This window comes from Cloeon dipterum, chromosome X (assembly GCF_949628265.1).
Source record: "Cloeon dipterum chromosome X, ieCloDipt1.1, whole genome shotgun sequence".
In the NCBI taxonomy this organism is placed as follows: domain Eukaryota; kingdom Metazoa; phylum Arthropoda; class Insecta; order Ephemeroptera; family Baetidae; genus Cloeon; species Cloeon dipterum.
In genome coordinates this window covers 1,736,688-1,758,983 of record NC_088790.1, presented here as the reverse complement: position 1 = coordinate 1,758,983, position 22,296 = coordinate 1,736,688, and the positions used below count along the sequence as shown (strand labels likewise).

Genomic DNA, 22,296 nt, shown 5'->3' with positions numbered 1-22,296 from the left:
ATTAGATTTCGCAGGGGGTTTCAAAATGGGGCGTACTATGGAATCAACAGAATATTAAAAGAAGGCGTGGCACTCGAAGAAAACTACGGGAAACTCGTTGATTAACGCACAGACCTAATTTAATAAGCTAAAAACTTTAGTTTAACTGACCCAAATGAAAAACCCGAGTTTGCTATCTTTGGTCTCGCTTTTAAATTTAATAAAATGCGAGATCTGTAATTCATAGCTGCAGTAATTAGGTTTAGAGTTTTCAACCCGAGTAGAATTATCCAGGTGTATATGTAAATTTGAAGCATGCGTCTTGCTCTGTCGGAATAAAGGTCTTAATTGCTATGCAGCCGGAAAAACTAACATGCCTCCTCATCTCTTCTCTGTTGGTTTTAATTAACAAACGCGCGTGCAGCAAGGGTTGCAGCGCTGCATTTCTGTGTTTGCTCGGTTGTCGTCGCGACTCGCACGAGTAAATTAATATTCTAACACTTGAAGCGTCAAGTATCAGATTTTATACGATTTTCGGCCCCCCTAATTGTAAGCCGCTTTCATTCTCGCGTGCAATGAATTATTGCAAGAAAAAAGGTTTATTGTTGTTGTGAAAAGGCGTTAACAAAGCGATCAGCGGCTCTTTTAAGCCGAAAAATTGCTTTTTAAGCTCCCCCGCGCGAAATGGAAAAGAGGTGAGCACGCTATTGAAAAAGTGGGAAATAATTAGCGATATAAATCAAATTTCCGAATTCATTACGCAAACTGCGCGCACCATTAAGGCGGAGAGTCAATTTTCGCGGCACAATAGCCAATTACCATCAGCAAGAAATGCCATTCATTTTCATCCCCCTTTATTACCTCACGCACCCCTTCGGCGGGGCGCACACACAACAAGCTCTCAAGGCTATCAATAAGCAAGTTGGCGAACTGCTCAATAAGCCAATTCCAAGCAAGTTTCGCAAACTCCCCGAGGAAATGAGGCGAGCCTCGATTCGCAAAGCTGATTTGATTTTCCGGCCAATTTTGCCAGCAAGCCACGCAGCACGCGCCATTTGAAACCAAACACACCCAACACACACACACACGCACAGGCAGAAGTTTGCGTTGCGAAATTCTGTTTTTGCCGCAGCCACAGGTGGCTCGTCGTCTCGTCAGTCTCGGGTTGCAAACAAGCCAGGCGCATGCAGACATCCAATTTCATTATTCGACAACACGCGGCCGCTCCGCGTAATTATAGAGTCCTTAATATTCAGAGATGTGCGGATTAGCGGACCGACGACATGTCAAATGAAAGCGCACGAGTTGATCTACAACATATTGAGACCGCGTGACATAAAACAACTGAGAATATCGCATTCAAAATATCCGCGGCAGCAACAGCTGGTGACGTAGAAACATCTGCGCATGCCCGGCAAAAGCAGTGAAGCACACGCAGCAGTCACGTGACTCAATCCCGCCATCTCATTTGCTAAGAGCAGGCACGCACCTAGCCGTGATGCGTGCGCATCTCCCTTCCACTCCCAAGCAGTGGCGCGCACTCATCTGCGCATGTCACACTCCTTAGAGTGGGGGTATTACAAGTGTAGGGAGAGCGTGCCTGCTCTTAGCAAATGAGATGGCGGGATTGAGTCACGTGACTGCTGCGTGTGCTACACTGCTTTTGCTGGGCATGCGCAGTTGTCTCTACTGCCACCAGCTGTTGCTGCCGCGGAAATTTTTGAATGCGAAATTCTCAGTTGTTTTATTTCGCGCGGTCTTATGTTTTAGCAATCGTGCGCTTTCGCTTGACAGTTTTGACACCAATTGGCTTCAGTAATTTTGGCACAGATCCGGTAACGAAAGCTCATTGAACATGGCGGCCGTCCGCAAATCGGCGCAACTCTGAATATAAGTACTCTCCATATCGCAAACAAGGCCGAGGCATGCAGACATCCAATTTAATTCTGCAACCCCTGGTCGGCGTAATTACGGCCGTGGCGTGAGCAGTGCATTAAAAATGAAAGCAGGCAATCAGAATTTCCCGTCGGTCCGTGTCCGTGTGCGTCTGTCGGGCGGGCAGTCTGCTAATAATGGCAGCGGCAGAACTCGATAAGTTCAAAGTCAGTCGTCTGTCAGAGGCAGGTGCAAAATCCGACAAGCGAAAAGCTGCTCACGCCATTTGTTCGCCACTTTCGCCGCCGCTTTTTGACACACACACACACACACACACGCCGGCGAGAGGAATAAAGGCGAAAAATTATTAGGGCCCGAAAAGGGAGAGACAGGGGAGCGAACGCAATTTGGACAAAAATGTCAGTGGTTACAGAAAAAAGGTATATAATGAAATGTACGCGCGCGGGATTTATGTCTCTCTCTGCTCTTCCTTGGGCGCCGCCGAGAAGAGCCACTCAGCGCTCGTGCTCGATTCTATTATGCTATGCGTTGCTAATGAATTAAAAAAAGGGGAGAGCCCACCACCAACACTCCGAGTGTGAACAAAAAATCTAGAAAAATGAATTCGGGCCTTTGCAACTCCTCCCCAGGCGACACGTGCACTGCTCAATTTGTGAAGCAGATTCGCCCCCGCCATCCCCCGCAAGCTTGAGAGTAATTTACGAGACGTTCCGATGCGCGCACGCAAAATGCAGATGATATGAGCCGGATTTTATGAATTTTTTACGTTTCCCCGGATTACTCAAATCATGGAAAGGGATTTATGACGCAAATTACTTTTTTCCGCAAAATGCGCAATTTCAAGTTTTTGATTAAAATAATAATTCTACTTTGTGCTTAACCAATTGAATAATTCAGAAAACCGCGGTTATCGATTTATTTTTCACGATATATTAAATCACGATTTTGAATGAAAATCCCGGTAAAAACGTACAATTTTTTACAATTTCTCGCAGTGTATTAAACGCCGAATTTTACGAATTTCCCGCGCTTTGTTTCTAAATTTTCCGCTAGAATTATAATTCTAATTTCGTATTAATGGTTTTGCAATAAGTAGAGTTTCAATTCTTGTACTATCCCGCGTTTTTATTACATGTGCCACGCCCTCTTTTTCCTTTTTTCCGGACAGAGAATCCAGTACAGACGGGTTTTGCTATTTTAAATTTCCAAAAAATAGTTATTTTGTGCTAATAAAAAATTGCCGGTTTTCTTTCCCGTCTCTGAAAAAAATCCACTTTGTTGCTCAACGAACCAGAAAATCAAGCCGTCCGCATTTTTGTATCCAGACGAGCATTTTTTTCGGGCGACGCATAAATATCCGAGTTTGTCACGCACGCACGTCGATGCAAAGACGCAAAATCAATATAAGGGCACATATTTAGGAGCGGCCATCAGGCCATTCAATATAAAGTGCAGCAAACAAGGGGACGGTGCGCCCGCCGTCTTCAAAATCAAATTTCGCGACGTATTAGAGGGAGTGCTCCGAGAGCCGATGCGGAGGTAAATCGCTGGAATTTTTCGTCGGTTCGCGACAATAGGCGAGGGGGTGAGAGAATAAAGGAAGCGGAGCCCTCGACCAACCCGCTCTCGAAGCATAAAAATAATGAAGTTAACTTTTGATTAGATTTCCTGTCAGCTTCTTATGAACTTTTAATTTCCCATTTTTTAATTTACGCTCCCCTCGACGCCGAATAAATTGCGAGCCTGACAAAACAAACCAATTACGCCGGCCGAAATTAAGTAAACTCTCGAGCCAATATTGGCCGGTTTATTTTGCCGCTATTTCTCGCTGAATAAACACTCGTAAAAAAGGCTTGGCAGCGGCTGGCGGCTGGCGTACACACACTTTGGGGCCGCGCCGTAAATCTACAGCAATCAAAAGTTAATAAGTCCGTGTCGAGGCTGTCAGGGACAGGTGCAGCCAGCGTCCATTCAAACGTTTAACGCGCGCCTCTTTGCTTTCAGCACGACGAGTAAATTGGAGCTGCGCGCTACCATTAGTCGGCCGGCAAAAATGTTAGGGGGCTGCGAATGCCCGGCCTGGCAAGCGGGGGCAAGCGGCCGGATGGGCCGGCAGTCGGAACAACGCAATTTATTTGCGGCTAAGCGTCGAGAGGGTGCCTTTCTGATAGAGACGCAGCTGCGATTGCGCCAAGTAGTGCAATGGGCCAAGTGCACGCCGGCAGGGAGGCAGGGGCGGCCGGAGAGGGTGAAAGCATCTTGATTGCAGCCTCGCAGGCAGAGAAAAATACACACACACGCGAGATGCATTCTGCCTCCGCCGGTCTTAAGTGTTGTACCCACAACGCACTCCTCCACGAAACCACTCACCGTCGAGTTCAACTCAATTTTATGGGAAATTTCAAAAAGGATTTTCTCTTAACCACACGGATGCGCAGAAAATTCTAATAATCGCTTTTGCATTAAATGCTAGTGTCTGTCAGCCCATTCTTCCCTATGTAAATTATTGACGTATTTGATTTTATTTATATGCATGAATGACTTGTAGAGGAAGAATAAACAACAATATATATAAAAAGCATAAATCAGTATTTCTAATGTTAAACATTTTATTTTTTCACATAAACGATGGAAATATTACCACTATTCAAGGTTAAAATCAGTTTTGGTAAATATAAAAATCAGGGACCACTGGAATAGGGCGTAGCTCGCGGGAATTTTTAAATGGTGGCCCTCAAAATTTAAAAAAAGAAGGCGTGTCTTGAGTAGAAATGCGCAGGAAAATCGTAAAACTGGACTGTTTTACTGATTCTTCACGCAAAATTTGAAATGGGGGCGTGGTTCCCAATATATCTATAAAAAGAAGAAATGACACCTACGAAAAAGCGCGGGAAAATCGAACAAGTCACATGTTTACTCCTAATTTTCCCTAAAAATTAATAGCCATTTCATGTGTTGCAAAGCGCGGGAAAATCATATAATATGAAATTTCCTTCATAAAAACGCGGGAAATTTGAAAAGCAGGCATGGTTTTTGCGGGATATTAAAAATGGAAGCATGGCACGAGCTGAAAAGCGCGGAAAAATCGTATAATTTGACGTTTTTCATGCAACTTTGTGGCTATTTTGAAATACGGGCTTGGTTTCCCAGCAATTCGTAATAGAAGGCGTGATTATCACGGGAGTATCGTAAAATTTTACATCCTTCATGAGACTTTGCGGAATAGGGGCCTGGTTGTTCCTCAGAAATTTGTAAAAGAAGGCGTGAAACCAACAACAAAACGCTGGAAAATCACAAGATTTTACGTTTCTGTTGAAAATATGGCGTAGTAAGTGTTGCAAAACGGGGGAAAATCGTACAAATAATTATTTCCAGATATCTTCAGCTACAATTTTAATTTAATTGTTTTGCTGTAAAACGCCTGTTTTTAAAAATAAAAATTCTTGCTTCTTGCAGGCACAGAAGAAAATAGTTGAAAGAATAACACGTGTGGGGTGCAACACGGACGCATGTACCTCAGAGTTAAGTAAACTGCAGGCTCTATCTGTCGTTGCTTTGCCAGTGAAAAATAGCGAGCGTCGCGATAATCTATTTGAAACGAGCGTTACGGATTACTTTCATTTGTCACTCGCAGCCCATTTCCTTTCGTGCGTGTACTTCCGGGCGAACGCGGTGTTTTCCTTGATTACGTGTTTGATAAGCATTTTTTTGGCTGCGCTGGAGCCAAATAAATTGAGTTGCATCCAGCAAAAAAAGTTGACTTTGCGGCGTGTGCGCAGGAAAGGAGACAAAAAAATAAATAACTGGGAATTTCTGCTCCAGCGATCTGCACGGGAAATTTACGCAAGTTTAGCTCTCCGCCCGAATCGCGTTCTTCCCCACCCTCTCTACGTCCTTTTAAATGCCTTTCGTCAGCATTTGTAAATAATAAATGTGCTCTTTGCACATCTTAAAGAGTTGCTTCGCTCCCCCAAAAATTTACTTGCAAACAAAGTTCACTCGTTAATGACTCTGATGCGAATTTATGGTTTTCCTCTTTAATGCTGCGCGCAGCTTTTCCTTTTCCATTTTTTGCCCGCGTGCAAGCTTAATGATCTGTGATTTTAAGACAACGCCTGACTCTGCACAATGCTAAATAAGTGCATTTCACTTAATCTCCCTTTTTATGAGCTTGTCAAAATGCACTTCTTTCTCCAATTTCGCTCAGCCTCGTTAAGAGTACAAATTTCCGAGTGTGCAGAACATTGCTCAAAATCTATTTCTACGTGTACGCTTGTATTCAAAGGGATAAAAAAGACTGAAATATTATGGAGCTTTTCAGTTTTAGGTCAAAATAATTCCCTCTCTTGATACTCAACCAACCGGATATCATCGGGTTTTTAGCTGAAACCTCAAATTTTGTGCTTTCCAACGCTTTTTATTCAATTTCTACGGATCACATTTCAAAATTCCCGCAACTCTCTGAAGTTGAAACACGCCCCTCTTTCCCCAGATTTATAAAAAGAAGGCGTTAACACCTACCGCAAAGCGTGGGCATAAAAGAATGGCGTAGAACTTGACGATTTTCACGATATTTCGCGGGATTATAGGAATGAGGGCTTTGCAAAAACGTCATTTGCAATGCACGTGCCATGCCTTCTTTTTAAACGTCCAAAGAATCACGCCTCCAGGTTATGATTCCCGCGATTTTCTTCAATAAAAGCGTCATATTTTACCATTTTCTTTTCAATAGACGTGTTTATCGATAGAAAAATTAATATAATTTCATAATTTCAACGGTTAAAATGGAATATTGAATATTTTTCATTATTTAAATTGTCGAATCATCTTTGTCGAATTGTGTTTTCATCTTTAATGAGGCTTTCATTCCATTTTTTGCCCTTTCAAGCTTAATGATCTGTGATTTTAAGACTCTTGCTAATCTCTCTTTTTATGCGATTGTCAAAATTTTCGGTCCGTCCTCGTTAGAGATGCAAATTTTGTGAATTTCGCCCTCGAGTGAACTGAAAAATGCAATAAACTCGTAGGCAAATGGGCAATTTCCTATGATGAAACTGCTGGCTTTTGTCGAATTTCCGCTCGTCTGCATATAATGCATGCGCTCCCTCAGCTCGGCTCGGCAAACGGCAAAGGAATGCACCTTCGGGATTGAGTGAGACGTGCGCTCGCTCCCCCGCCCTTATATGTAAAAAAGCATTCAATCAGTTGAAAGGCCGCAGAAAATAAATTCGCCGAAAACGAGGTTCCCACACAATAAATAAATCCAACAAAGTGTCTCACCCCTTTTGGTATGCACGCCGCACCCGCCGCACCCTCCGCAATTCTCTTATGCTCATTCTTTGCTCGGAAAAAAGAAGAAAAAATGTCATTTTATCGGGTGAGAGGGCCAATCGAAAAGCGATACACGTGCCCACGGTCGCGGCGGCGCCGACACAAAAGGAGCAAAAAAAGCAAGCGACGTGCTCGGCAGACAGATGGGCAGACGCGCGGCGTTTCGCAAAAGTGCATCCATCCCTCCCCGTCCCCCCGTCGGCCGGGAGCGAGCCAAAGGGTTGCAAAGTATTAAGTTGTATTGTAGCTGCGCTGGCACTGCTGCTGCGCCCGCAGCCCGCCCGCCCGCCAGGGATCGATAGCTGAATGTCACCCATGCGCAATTTGCCGCGCACCGGTATTATTATTGCAATCTACTCTTGACATACTGTCTGCATGCACTCGCTCTCTCTACATGCTTACTTTCTCCGCGCGGCCAGAGAGAGAGAGAGGCGCCAAGGGTGCGCGCTGCGAAAGGCGGGGAGTGCCAAGATTCTCCCCGAAACTCATTTCGCGAAACAACAGAGGGTGAATTTCCAGTCACACATCTGCTCGCACAGCTTAAATCTTGCCAAATTCAAAAAGCTGATGAAATTGGAAATTTTAAACATGTTTTGATTTCGTTTAGTTAACAGAGGAATTTTTTAACAAATTTAACTCGTATTTAAGGGCCAAAATAAAACCAGATTATATAAAAAATATATTTAAAAGTTTTAAAACTCTACTAAAAGTCGCTTTCATCTCTGCGTGAGATTTTTCTTGGCTATTTTTCCCTGGGAAAATCACAAACTTATTCGAAAGTATGGAAATCATGAATGATTCGATTCGTCTCGCTGAGCAGATTTAATAAACGTAACATTCATTCAAATCCGATTACTTTCAGTGTTTATCCTCATCCCAATTTTCCGGAAAAGCAGTTTTAAAAGCTAACCAAATTATGTTAAATTAAACAGCTAAAATAAAGATAAACTTGATGGAAATCATCTCAACAATTAAAAAAATGTACAACAAGCCGTTTAATTTTGCACGTGATCTTTTTCCCAACACTTTTCCATGGAAAATTTTGGAAAAATCACGAAAAGTTTCAAAGTGACCCATCATTCGATTCATTTCGCTGAGCAGATTTAAAAAATGTAAGGTTTATTAAAATTTCGTATTGCAAGTGGATGCCCGCAATGTAAACAAGATTCCCCCTGATCTATATTGTAATGACATGCCATAAAATTAATTAATAAACATGAATTGAATTGAATTCAACCACTTTTCTAGAGCATTTTAATTGCGAAAGCGTGTAGATCGTAATTATTATTGTTTTAGCGATTTCCAGTTTATATCAGTATGGCAAAAAGTAAAAAGTTCTTTTTAGCACATAATTTGGCTGTTGCCGTCATCAAAGCTTGTCGCAGAGCCGGGATCAGACGATGAAAGAGGATCTGGCACTTGAACACACACAAAAAACGGTGTAGATGGCGCCTTCAATTTCAACAACCGGCGCCTCTAAGTACCACGTGTGTCGAGTTGCTGATTCGGCAGCAAAGGGATGTGCGCAAAAAAAACCGAGAGCCTGCTCTTTCAATGATTTTATCCGCAGATAAAAAATAGATTTAAATTCTGAGCAAAATTTTCTTTTAAAATTGTTCATAAATGTCGAATGTGATATTTCTACAACAAATAGTTAGTCCGAAAACTTTTCTTTTATTGAAAGTGATGCTACTTTGTTCAGCATTAATCCTCATCGAATCGCATTATACAATTCTTAATGATCGCGTCTTTCTTCGAATTTGTTCCGTGGGGACCGCGCGGAGATGCAGATCCTGTTCTTTTCGGGCCAATCAAGAGGGCCCGACGCGCGCGGTGCGGACGAGACTGCGCCCCCATTAAAACACACCCTTTGTAGATGTAAATGCAACCGAGACGCCGACAGCAGCAACCCTCTCGGGGCGAAATTGTCTGGAATCAGCAAGTTTGCCGGTGCTGCCGTGTGTCTCGGTAATCTAATCGAAATATTCTGCTGCGCTGCGTCGGACGCAATTCTAGGGGCATATTTTTAGTGTGCGGTGAGCGGCCGCGACAGACCTGTGTCTGAGTCAGGGAGGGGTGCAACGGGAAATCCAACAAGTTGAGCCAGCCGAGGGAGCGTATTATAACTTTTTATTAAGTGTTAAACTCTAGCGGGGGCGGAAATTTGTCGAAAACACATGACTTGCGAAATTCGATATTGATTGTCCAGAGAAGCGAACAATGATTGTTTTACACGGCTCGCTTTTGTTCCGCTCGCAGCTGCCCCGGCCTGCCTTTTACCCTGATTAAACTCCGCGGACGCGCGAGCCCCGAATACAAACGAGATTTTTATGCAGCATCATTAAAAAAGTTTCTTGTAAATTGATTACATCATTCTTGTTTCAAGTGCTGCGTAAAAGGGGCTTCCAAATTTTACAGTCTCGAGAAACGCAATTTCCCTTGTAAATTATCGCTTACCGCATTTTGCTGAAAACCGATTGTTCGTAGTCTACTTTTGTGGCTGAAAAGTTTATCGATCGATTTATATTAGCAGTAGTAGATTCCAACAGTGTAACATTAATTTATTGAAATCCGACCACTCCAAGTTTTTCCTTTACCCGATTTTCCGGAAAAGCTGTTTTGAAAACTGACTCACTAATATTAAATTTAAAACAGAAGTTTATGGAATGCCACGCCATCATTATTAACCATCAAAGGAACTACGCCCTCATTTCAAAATTCCCGCCATTTACGCACCTTTTTCTCGCAGATTGATTACATTATTATTTTTGTTTAAAGTCCACGGGGAGGGGGAGGGGGTTTGTTTGGATTCTCGGCAGTGATATTTACGAGAAGCGCGAGTTTACGCGTAAAAAATAATGTTGATAATTTGTAAAAGCAGGCGCGGCGGAAAAATATACGGCACAAGGGACCTGCACGTTTTACGAGTGCAGTTCCGGTTGTCGGCTCGGAGAAACCGGCAAATGCAAGTTTTCTGTACAATTTCGCAATTGGAAAGTTTTATTGTGTTTTTTATTTTTATGCGATGGGGCTTTTAAGGTGAGCCGGATAAACCCTGAAAATTGCGAGAGTTTAACGACTCGGGGCCGGCTGTCTGCGCGCCGGAAAGAACGTTCTCGCTCGCTCGCTCGCTCGCATTATAAAGTGCACAGCACAGACAGACGCCCCTAAGTACATACGTATATACTATGGTCTGGGCAGAGCTCGTAAAAGAGAGATGTGCGGAAATAAATGCAAACACACATACACACAAACACTCGGGCTACGCATTCTCTTTCTTTGGGGCGATAAAACATAAAACAAGCCTGTTTAATGATAATTTTATGTCGGCCGACGAGCATTCACACTTGGGAGGGTTTGAGTGCCGCGCGTCTGCAGCGGATTGCGTCCGTCTGGGGGATGAAAGGGGCTGGCTTTTCTTTCAACTTTCTCAAGCACTTTATTGGCTCTCACCTTGATGTGGTACGAGTTGACCTTGTGTCTGGGTAGGATGTTGAACGACGAGAAGTCCTGCCGCCGAGCGAACAAGCCTTTTCCCGACGGGCTCCTGCGAACATAAAATCAGATGAAGTCGTAAAATCGTCATTGCAATCGCATTTTATTAAATTAGCCCCGGCTGCGCTTCGGCACATCATCAAAAGTGCGCAGCCAATCAAATTGTGGTGACTAAACAACATCTTCGCTGCAATCTGCACTCGGCACTAAAAAGCCAATCGCCGATTGCCGATTGCCAGGGAAACGTGTCCGCTACTGACGATCGTTCCGATTTACTACTCTCAGCGAGCATTACTTTGGATCTCTTCCCGCGGAATGAGTCTTTCCATTTGATTCGACAGCACTTTTTTCATTTTAAATCAATGGATTTGCCTTTCATCCAAGACTCTGATTTTCTTTATCACGCAATAATAATTACTACTTTTAAGCTGAGGTTTTATGTAGATGGATGGTTTCTAGAATCAATTTTCATAAAATTGGTATATTTTCAATCTAATCATTATTTTATATGGAAATCTTGGTAACTGGGTACAGGGTAACCACGCCCCTTTTCAAAATTCCCGTGGATTCCAGAAATAACTTATTATTTTACGATTTTCTCGCGCTATTCAACACGTGCCACGCCTCGCCTTCTTTTATCAATTGTTTAGAGAACGACGCCCCCGTTTAAAAATTTTCGTCTGTCTTAAGTGTATTCGTCAAGTTAAAGATTTTCCCACGCTTTGTGACACATGACAATGACATAATATCCCGGGGAACAACGCCCCTCTTTCAAAGTGGCCGCGAGTTTCGCCTTCTCGCAGCGGTCACTGTGACACAAAGAATCTAGCGGGTGTATTTTTCGATTTAAAAACAGCAAAATTTTCAAAAAATCTTGAGGCACCAATTAAAAAAGAACACATTTTATTTTGATTTTTTTAACCATTTTACCAACGAACGCGAGATGCATTTTTGAGATAGTCATTCGATTTGTCTTTTTCTAATCTATATTATTGTGAAGAGAAAGGGAACAAAGTTGACAACTGGTTTTAAGTGGAAACGAAACACACGGCTTTTTCACTTAAATTTAGAACTTCTCAAAATTGATTGTAGAACAGGTTAAGGGTTTAAATTTTCATGATTCGTCGTGTTAGTGTTCTTTTACGATTACGACACAAGTTCTGGGAGACGTTGATCGTCTAAATGCAACAGCCCTAATGATGATTCCACTTCAAAGACTCGGAATTATTAGTCAAAATAAATTTGCATAATCTTTTGATATGTATTTGAGCGGAGTAGTAAAATGCAAATACGTCTGTGCTGCTGCTTAAGATTATTCGACGTGCAGGAACGGACACGATATGGTAAATGCAAAGATGCGGCACTAATGCGATGAGAGATGTGCGCAATGCACCGCAAGACTTTGAAGTTGCAATTATCTTTGCGTCCGCAGAGTCCAGTCGCGCGCAATTGTCATTCGCATTCAAAGCTGCACCCTGCGCCTGCAATTTGAATTTTAAATGAAAATCAACACGTCTTACCAAGACAAAGGCTCAAGAAAAGCTGTTTAACTCTCGCGCGCGGCGCAAGTCCATTATAGTTCAGAAATGCAAATCCAGCGAGAGTAATTCGAGTTCGGACCTCCCCGGGGGCGAGAGAGGGTGTTATTTTTCGAGGTGCACCCGGTGTGTTCATCAAAGTTGAAGCAACCCTTTCGCCTTTCGCGCAGACCGGCCGGTGCGCCTAAACAAACGCCAGTGCAACTGCATTCCAATTTATATTAATGCGATTTGGCTGCTTTTGCATGCAGCTAAGAAAGACAATGCCAGCATTTAATATCGGATTCGGGGCCAATTTCTACCTTCAGTATAAACATTAGCCTATCCAAACACATTTGCAGAATAAACAAATCAACAAAAGCAAAACAAACGCGAGAGCTCTCTCCGCCATCAATTACAATCAGCGCACAAAGCCGAGGGTGTTGAACTGCTGCTTGACGCCGAAGAGAGAGAGAGAGAGAGAGAGAGAGAGAGAGAGAGAGAGAGAGAGAGAGAGAGAGAGAGAGAGAGAGAACACACGAGTCTACACGTTGCACCCCTCAAGCGCACGCACAAAACTTGTTTAAGGCAAACATTCTATACGCTCCTATCTCACTATTTGCCATTTGGTGAAAACGCACTGTCAGAACTTCATTTGCACAGCAGTTAATTAAAAAAGAAGACAGTACATTGCCCCTGCGTTGGATTCATCAATGGATTTTAAATTTTGAATTTCCTGTCTCCGCAATTTCCTTGGGAGTGCATAAAATAGCTTTAAAATATCGAAATTTTTAAAAAGTTTACAAGGAAGCATACATTAATTTTTATTTTCAAAAGTGTAGTAAACGGGTTGAAAGGGGAGGGGGTAAGCAACCTCTAGAAACTTAAGCTGGTTAGTGGAGGTTGAGACGAATCTAACGGTGGGTAGTTTTTGCAATTCTGATGGTTAGAACTCGAGATTTGTCAGCGACAATATTAGCAAAAATCAAAATTTTCGAATTTTCGTCAACATTCCAATCGCTAAATCGCTGGTTCTAACAGTGAGAATTGCCAAAAATGCACATCACTCGACTCGTCTCAACCTCCCCTAGATCGCCAATGGTATTTGGGGTAGTTTTTTTAACTCAAGAGAGTGAGAAAGTTAGCTGAATGTGCAATGTGACGCGATTTTTCCGTTACTTCTATGCATGGGGTGGAAGGGGGATGAGGGTTGATCACCCAAAAAATCCTTCAGCTATCTAGGGTAGGTTGAGGCGAGCGTAACGGTAGGTATTTTATGCAATTCTAACTCTTAGAGCCCGAGATTTGGAGGTGCAAAAAACCCGAAATCGAAATTTTTTTTACTGGAATTTTGCGAAAACTAAAATAACACCACTCTGTAATTTTCAAGTTGATCTGTTTCTGTATTATTGTTATAAATATTGTCTAATAAAATGCAGTTAATTTAGATAGAAGTTTTGATGTGAATTTGCGAGGGACCCCTTTCGCGGAGTGTTTGCGCCGGCAGCTATTGGAATTCGGAAGGCAACACGTCGCTTGAGGCGCGCAACGTATAACAATGTGTGTATGTATGTATACTTGATACACTCGTCGACAAAGGAGACAGTGAGCCAGTGCAGGCGGAAACTATTTAACTGGCGTTGCGCATCGAGGGGCTTCTTCTCGCGGCTCCTTATAACAAACATAACGCGCGGCTCGGCGCGGTGTGCGGCAGCCGCCGGATTTGGCCTGAACTTGTCGAGCGGAAAATCCTCTCAACTGCGGTAAACATTGACGTCTCAGTCAGAATTAACGCAAATGCAATTAACGCGCGCGCACGAGAGCTAAACAGAACCTAATTGAAATCGAAAGTTGGGAAAACCGCATCATTTAATTAGAAACTGCCGGCTGGCTGCTGTCAGGACGAGAAATGCGCGTCGCATTTGGAAATTTGTCGGTGTGTTGCAGGCTGCCGGCACAAAAGCCGCGCGCGAGACAAGAGGGGCGCCGCGTGTAATTATTCGACGCGACCCGAATCGTACAATATGTTTCCCGAGCGCCACGCCAGAATGGATTGTTCGTAATAAGCCAATAATTAACCAAAATGTACATTTCCAGAGAATCAACTTGTGTGCGTGCGTCTAGTTGTTGCAATAGTTAAGCGTGTGCAAGAAGGGATGCTTCCCTCCCGAGTTAATTAATTTTCATTGTTGACAAGTCTTGAATATATTAGTTTTTGAAACAAAAATCGCGCCGAGAGACATAATATAACTACATCTACGCGTGCCTGGAATTTGAATATGCTGGCAATCGCCGCTGGCGCAATATATGCTGTCAAGTTTATTGTTCGGTGAAACAACACTTGATCGTAATTGGACGGAGGGCCAATTCGCCTGTTTTTGTTGGGGCATGTAAAATATTGGCTTTTGACAATTGAAAATTAGCGTTTTTTATGCTGACATCCAGCACGAATCGTGTATTTCAAAACTGGAACACATGCAGGTAAATTGATCAGGAATTCAGTTAAAAAGTTCAATTTCGAATTTTCCCACGTGCGAAGCTTTCTTTATGATTTGAAGGTAAAACCCAACCCCCTTTTAAAATTTCATGGTGTTTTTCTTTATTTTACGATTTTCCCGCGCTTCTCGACCCGTGTTAAAATTCTCTGGGGAGCCACGCACCCATTGAAAAATTGCCCCGAGTTCTTTTTAGTCAGTAAAATCAATTTTCCCGCGCTTTTGAACACTTTCTATGCCTACTATTATAATTCAACGGTGAGTCATTTCAAAATTCCCGCAAATTACAAGCAAAAACATCGCATTCTACAATTTTCCCGCGCTTTTTAACAAGCGCCACGCCTCTTTTAATTTTCCTAAGACTTTCGCCCCCAATTTAAAATTCTTGAGAGTTTTTCGAAGTTAACAAAAGCCAAATAAAGCTATTTTTCGGTTCTCTGGGACATATCAGACTCGTACCATGCCCTTTTTTCTGAACCACGCCCACAATTTCAAGAATTCTAAGCAAAAAAGTAAATTATATGATTTTCCTTCGCTTTTTAAGAATCATCACGCTTTCTTTTTTTAAATTATTCGTTGAACCATGGCCCATTTTTCCCACGAAATTCCCCTCTTCAAGTTAACAGAAAATCATGTAGACGTGTTTTCGATTTCAAAATTGATTTTGTGTTTAAGAGAACCGAAAATTTCCTCTAAAAAGGGTTAAACATTGTGTATTAAGCGAAAATCAGTTTATTGGCACAAGAAAAACAAACAATCTGTCGAAATTGACAAAAAACTCATGGCCAATTATTATGATTTGGAGGGAGGAAATGAAGAAGTGGAGGGCCCTGAGGGTAAAGCAGCTTTGGCGTAATGAGCACTCTCGCATCAAAATTATAATCGAGGGAAAAAAGCAACATTTTCACGGTCGGCGGAGCTTTTAAACGGCGCGCGCGAGTTCAAATAACACAATTTGATGCCAACGTCATTAAGGGAAAAAATAAAAAAAAACGTAGCAAAATTAAGCAAACAGAGAGCAGGCAATTTATTGCGTATGAAATTTTCATCCGGCGCCAAATGGAAATGCGGACTGCAAAGCAAACAGCGAGAGAGAGAGAGAGAGAGAGAGAGAGAGAGAGATGAGAGAGAGAGAGAGAGAGAGAGAGAGAGAGAGGAGAGAGAGAGAGAGAGAGGAGGAGAGAGAGAGAGGAGAGATAATCAGATTCAAGGATGGGCGCCGGGTTATCCTAACGACGCGGAATTGAATAAAAAATACACGTGCAATTTTAATGAGGGCGAATACGAAACGAACGAAACGAGAAAGTCAGTTGAGAGTAAAATTACTGCGCCAATTGCGAATTCATTAATTAAACAACAGAGCGCTTTTTTGAATTTGCACATCCACTCGGCGTGCAGAAAAAGTGCTCTCGAGTGCGCCTACTGTGCAAATACACGCCGGCAAATTACATTGTCGTAATTGAAACGGAAAACATTTACGTAAGTGCGCACGTACGCTGGCTGTACTTTCATCCAGAAAAAGCCGCGCGCGCGGGCAGACAATGGCCTAATGAATTCCGCCTCTGCCTCCGTCGAAGCCTGTTATTTATGCAGCTCGCACAACATTTCACCGCGGCGGCGGCGGCGGCGAAAATCATGCAGCACGACACACACCGCGCGCGTATCGATTTTTGGTAATTAAATCATTTGGCGGGCATCCTCCCTTATTGTCTGCCGTTGGATTTGTCACGAAAGACACAAACGCCGGCGCGACAGCACGTGCACCGGATTAAACGCGCGCGCGCCCGAAATACGTGTGCACGACGAGCATATTGAGAGAGAGAGAGAGAGAGAGAGAGAGAGAGAGAGAGAGAGAGAGAGAGACCGGCAGGGTTTGTTTCCAATGCGCCCCGCTCACTCACGGGCTCTCGAATCAACAACTTTCACCTCTGTGCCGGCGTTGCAAGGGCAAGGGCGTGCTTCCACCGCCACCCAGACAAATTGTATCGACACACCAGTCTCGCCTTCATTGCAATTTCACTTTTAATTGCACGTTCAATGATTTGATAGCGTGGTTGTTGTGGATATTGCTCATTCACTTTCAATATTTGAATTTTAAAGGGGTTGAAAGGGGTTGCATCCCTATTTTGCTTTTGCTATCTAGGGGTAGTCATGACGAGTCGAAGGAAGTGTCATTTTTGCAAATCTGCTTCTTAGAAGTCGAGATTTGGTGAAAAACGTTCTTTTTTTCAGGCTGTACCATTTAATAAATCTCAGGTTCTAATTGTTCTATTTTCAAAAACTGCACACCATTTTACTCGTCTGAACGTCCCACGATGCACTGAAGTGGTTTCAGGGTGATTAACTCTCAAATCCAGTGCGCAGTGAGGTGTAAACAAAAAAAACTGTACAGTCATCAATACAATATATTTTCAAAAAGAATTTAAGCTGAAAAACGGAAATTTTACGACTCTCCCGCACTTAAATGTGACTCGTGGCACGCCTACATTTCAAATTTCCCGCTCTGGCAACGTCAATATAATGTGAACGTTTCATAACCAATAATTATTCATCGATTTATCTATTCAAAATCGATTGAAATTAGAGTAACTCATTGGGGTGGATCACGGCAACGCAACCTTGAGAAAATGGCAACGCTGGGCATAAGGCCAGCATTGTACAGTGTTTCAAGGTCTAGCTTAAAAACGGTGCCGTGATCCGCCCCATTGTCAGAGCTAGCTAGGAGATAAGACGCTGATGGTCATTCTGAGGAAAAGGTCAAGCTGACCATGTGACATTTTGCCTTTGCAAATGCCACCACAAGCCGCAAAGAAAGTTGTCGGAAAGGCCATCGTATCGTCAGTGAAATTGGCTGCGGGCTGATTTATCTCTGCAATAATTGCCGCACGTGCGATTTTGAGCAATTAAATTTTTGTATTGGCACGTGTTTTAATTGAATGCGAATGAAAACTGGATTCGCCCGCCGCAGCAAATCCAATTAGCGTGAATGTACGGGCAGAAATCAAAACTCGTGCTCGCGCGAGTGATTTGCAGCCGAGCTTCGCCACATTTTTATGACAAGCGGCGGCGTAAATAATCCCCCTCGCAATTTAAAACGGCCAGAAACGCGTGTAATTGGGAAATTTGCAAATGTTTAAGAGCCCCAGGTGGCGTGCATGTGCTGTAATACACATTATTATTTGTTAATCTGGTAAACAGCCCCGAGTGAGAGTAGCAGCGACGAGCCAGCGAGACCGAATGAGAGGGAGGGCGCGCGGGGGTGGGTTTGTATTGAAACGAAGCTTTTGCAAAATTCGCTCCGCCGCTCGTTCGTTCGTTTCGGTCCCGTCCCGGCTATTGTCCGCGACAACGTAATTAACTGGAGCCGGCTGAGTTAATGAATGGCACCGGTGGCGGCTCCACTTTTGCGCAAAAATCCACGCGCCAGCCCTTGTTATCTCTCTCTCTCTCTCTCTCTCTCTCTCTCTCTCTCTCTCTCTCGCTCTCTCCCGGCTGGGAAATCGGATTGAATGGACGCGCCCGGCCGAAAATTCGTGTTTGCAAAGCTGCACCTGGACGCGGTCCAATTGGCGGTGGGCACAATTTGTGTTTTCGAGTGCTCGCCGCTGTTCAGTTGATCATTTCGAAACGCTCGCTCGCGAGCGCCGGATATTTGACTTTGAGAGCACGGTTTGATTGCTCACTCGGAAAACCGAAATTTTGTGTTTCTCTTTTCTGCCGAATTGTTCGGGCTTGAAAAGGAATTTATTTGATCTCTCGATTGCACTCTCACGCACACACACACTACGAAAAATGCTGCTGGAATAATCGAATTCAGCCATATTAATTGTGCTTGATATTAAAGTCGCGCTGCTTTTGTACAATTTTTGACGCCGCACTGCTCCTGCGGTCGCTTTTCCGGTCCTTTCCGAAGGGGTTTTTGCTTTGAACTCTCGAGTGCTTTTGGCTTTCATAAAATTTCATTTTCAGCACTTTCTTTCGACATCAATGCGCGGTTTAATCTTTCAAATTTTGTGCAAAACGCATCCCCTGACTGATTTTGACGCATCAGAGGCTGCTCAATGATATTCTAAATTCCTTTTTTTACAATAAAAAATGTAAAAATTCGTCAGATGGGGACAGAACCATTTTATTGGTTAAAGGAGAATTTGCAATAATAATAATTATTCAAAAGTATGACGTGGTTCTACATAAAATAAAAATGGATTGTGGTTCGTCTCACAAAGCGCGGTAAAATTGTTCAATTTGAAGTTTTTACTGTAAATGGTAGGAATTTTCAAATGGGGGAGTGGTTCCCAGAAAAATTAGACAAAGAAGGCGTGGCACGATTTGAAAACCGGTTGAAACCCATTAAATTGGCAATTTCATGGAGAACGACGCGTAAACAATAGCGGTAATTCTGAAATAGGGGCGTGGTTACCCGGAGAGAGCATGGAAAAATTTGAAAAGCGCGGGAAAATCGTAAACTTAGTTCTAGTTTTGAAGAATTCTGTGAATTTCAATTATAATCTGGTGATTGTGACTCCTGGTTTTATGGTTAAACCCATACCTGATTGAATATTCTATTAAAATTTTCCCTTTGAACTGGCCATCAATGCACCATCATTGTGCTAAATCCTAAAATCCACGGCGCGTAAGTGCTTTCCGAGTCGATTTTCGAACAAAATGTCCATCCCAGCCGTGGTGCTGCCCTGTCCAAGTAATAAAATTGCATTTTTGTCCACTAATTAAAACCTTTGACGGCATTCCTGCGTTCGCGTAATCAAAGGATTAAATGTTGCATATAAAATAGTTTTCGGTGCGGGAAGTGGTCCGTAATTGCACACGGCAACGCGGTGAGTTTTGGCCAGCCGGTGGCGCACATGCAGAAACGCAATTAACTAAAAACACGCGCTAATTGCGAAATTTCAAAAGTCGCCTGCCAAACAAACAAATTGCGATCTCGCATTTAGTGCGCGCGGTGTAAAACATTTACAGTCGAGTGCGCGGATGAACCATTTGAATGTGATGTAATAAATATTCATAAAGCCGACGCAAAATAAAACAAACAACTTAATTAAAGTGGTGCGTGCGTGTGTAAATTATGTGTAGCGAAAAATGCGCCCGCCGGTGCGACGCGCGCTCATGCACGATTCACCGGCTGCAACATACACACACTCACAAAATCCCTGTTGTCGCCCGCACGCGATCTGCATCACTATTTTATTGCTAAATCTCTAAAATCTCGGTAAAAACGTCTTTTCATACGCCTTCATTTTTTTAAATATTCCAGGGAGCCACGCCTCCATTTCGCGTGAGTTTTTAGTTAATCCATCAAATTTTACGGATTTCCCGCGCCTTGTAACCAGAGCCACGCCTTCTTTTTAATTTTTCGGGAAACAACGCCCCTGTTTTAAATTTCCCGCGATACATATTAGTGAAATTGTCAAGTTTAAAGAATTTCCTTCGCCCTGAGACACGTACTACGCCCTCTTTTATCAATATTCCAGAAAACCACGCCCCCATTTCAAGATACCCACGATGTTCACCCTTTTAACAGTGTTTGTTTTCCACAGGGATTCCAGGAAAAGAAAATATTTAGTTATTTTCCCAACGGATATTTAACTGACAGTATTATATTGCAAAAAATTATGTGTTGAACGTTTAGAAATCGATTGTTTAACATGCAATTTGTCCAAATACACCGATACTTTTGTTGAAAGACACCCGAAAACTATTATTTTATTTTATGTAAATTAAAGGATCAGCAAGCCTTTGACATGTTAAATTCGTATATTTCTGCATACAAAAATGCCGATATTGATGCGCTTGCAGAGTGTAACAGAATATATATGCAAGGATCGCGCGCGCGCATTTAATATAATAACAATATTCACGGGCGAGCGGGCGGCGTGCCCGATCATTTCCATATTTAACGAGTGGCCGATTCAGCGAGCATACACATGTCCGTACACAGTAATTACGCCGGCTATGTGCATATTAATTGAAGAGGGTGCGCGCAAAATCGCAGACGGGTTGGGCGGCGCCTCGCCTCGCGTCTCGTCTGGCTGCCAGACAGGAATTTCAACTCGCGAGCCGCACGCCAGAAAGTGAAACGCCAGTTTTGCTTTCGCTCCCCGAATGAGGTTGCATGTTAATTTTCCGTATCATTACAAACACGGGGGCAGGAGGCAGAACTGACAGTGAAAACATTTGCTTTGGTCTCGCATCTCGCAGAGGGGGTGAGAATTGTCTTTCGCACCAAACTCGTGAGGATGAGGAGACAGACTTCTTTCAATAATCGTCTCTGCGTCTCACTTAGGGGAGCGCATAATTTTAGCTGAAAATTCCGGTGTTTTACGGTATAATTCGTACGATAAAAAACGTCAGTTTTCTCATTTAAAAGTAAAAATTTTAAGAAATTGTTAGTTGAAAAGTGGTTGAATTGTAATAACTATCGCATTTTAGAAATCTGCTCGGCGAGACGAATCGAATGATGGTTGCCTTGCATACTTTTGGACAAGTTCAAGATTTTCCAACGGAAAAGCGCTCTGGGAAAATCACATGCAGATTTGTAACACCTTGTCAAAGAGCTTTAATTTTTCCTAGGTGGTTTCTAGTTTCAGCTAGGCAATATTTACTGGAAAATACGAGTTAATATTTCAAATTGATTCTCCGTAAAATTTGGGAGGAAAAGATACTATTGTGGCCATATTTCAATGAAATTTACATTTTTAGAATCTACTCAGCCAAACAAATTGAATGACGTTCAATGTTTATACTTTTGGAAAAGATCAGGATTTTTCCAACAAAAAATCGCGAACAGAATTTAATTGATGCAGAATTTTGGTATTCTCTAAGATTAAAGTTTTTTCAAAAATTGGTTAAAAACAACGAGTCAATAAACGGCTTTTCCGGAAAATGAATAAAATACATCAGCTGTTTTATTTATCTGATGTATAGGTGGTCTCCCTTTCTCCTTGTAAGACGCAGAAATCACAGGAGCAAAATGAGCCGAGGGGACAAAACAATTAAGACCATTCTTATTTTTTTCTCCCACATTCTTTCAGCCCCTACTTCCTTCCCTGATTATTTGTTTGGCAGGAGATAATTCATTTTTTTGCTCTCGTGGTGTCAGACCTCTTGAATACAAACGATCGGCATGCGAGGGGAAATCCAATTTGATCCGCAAGAGATTATTTCGCTTCTCGTCTCTTTGATTTCTCTCTGCCGCCGTGCGTGGACGATGCAAAAACGCCCCGAATGTATGCAACCCGTGTGTGTGTAAGAGAGAGCTGAATGACCAGAAAAAGTGTGCGTTTTGCAGGGGTTGCGTCTCTTTCAAATGAAAACACGCGGCCGAGCACAAAAAGGGTCATCAATCACCGGAGAGAGAGAGTCGACTTTTTTACAAGACACCCTCCGTGCGCGATGCTCCTCCGCACGGCTGCCTGCCTGTCTTTTCCACTCGCTAATAGAATTCATGATGAAAAAAACGGAATTTTCATGACAAACGGATATTAATAATTGTTAAAAGGGCGGCGTACTACAATGTAATTGAGGAGTTAAGCGCGCGCTGAGTGATAACATCTGACGCCGCACTT

General features: G+C 42.9%; 1 protein-coding gene across 1 annotated transcript in view; it reads right to left on the bottom strand.

Moving 5' to 3' along the window:
* The window catches only part of LOC135947131 (headcase protein-like), a 56,698-nt gene that overhangs the window by 14,333 nt on the left and 20,069 nt on the right, over positions 1 to 22,296 (bottom strand). The window contains exon 3 of the mRNA XM_065495731.1: positions 10,660 to 10,753. Coding sequence (XP_065351803.1) covers positions 10,660 to 10,753 — 94 coding nt within the window. The remainder of the gene's footprint in view (positions 1 to 10,659; positions 10,754 to 22,296) is intronic.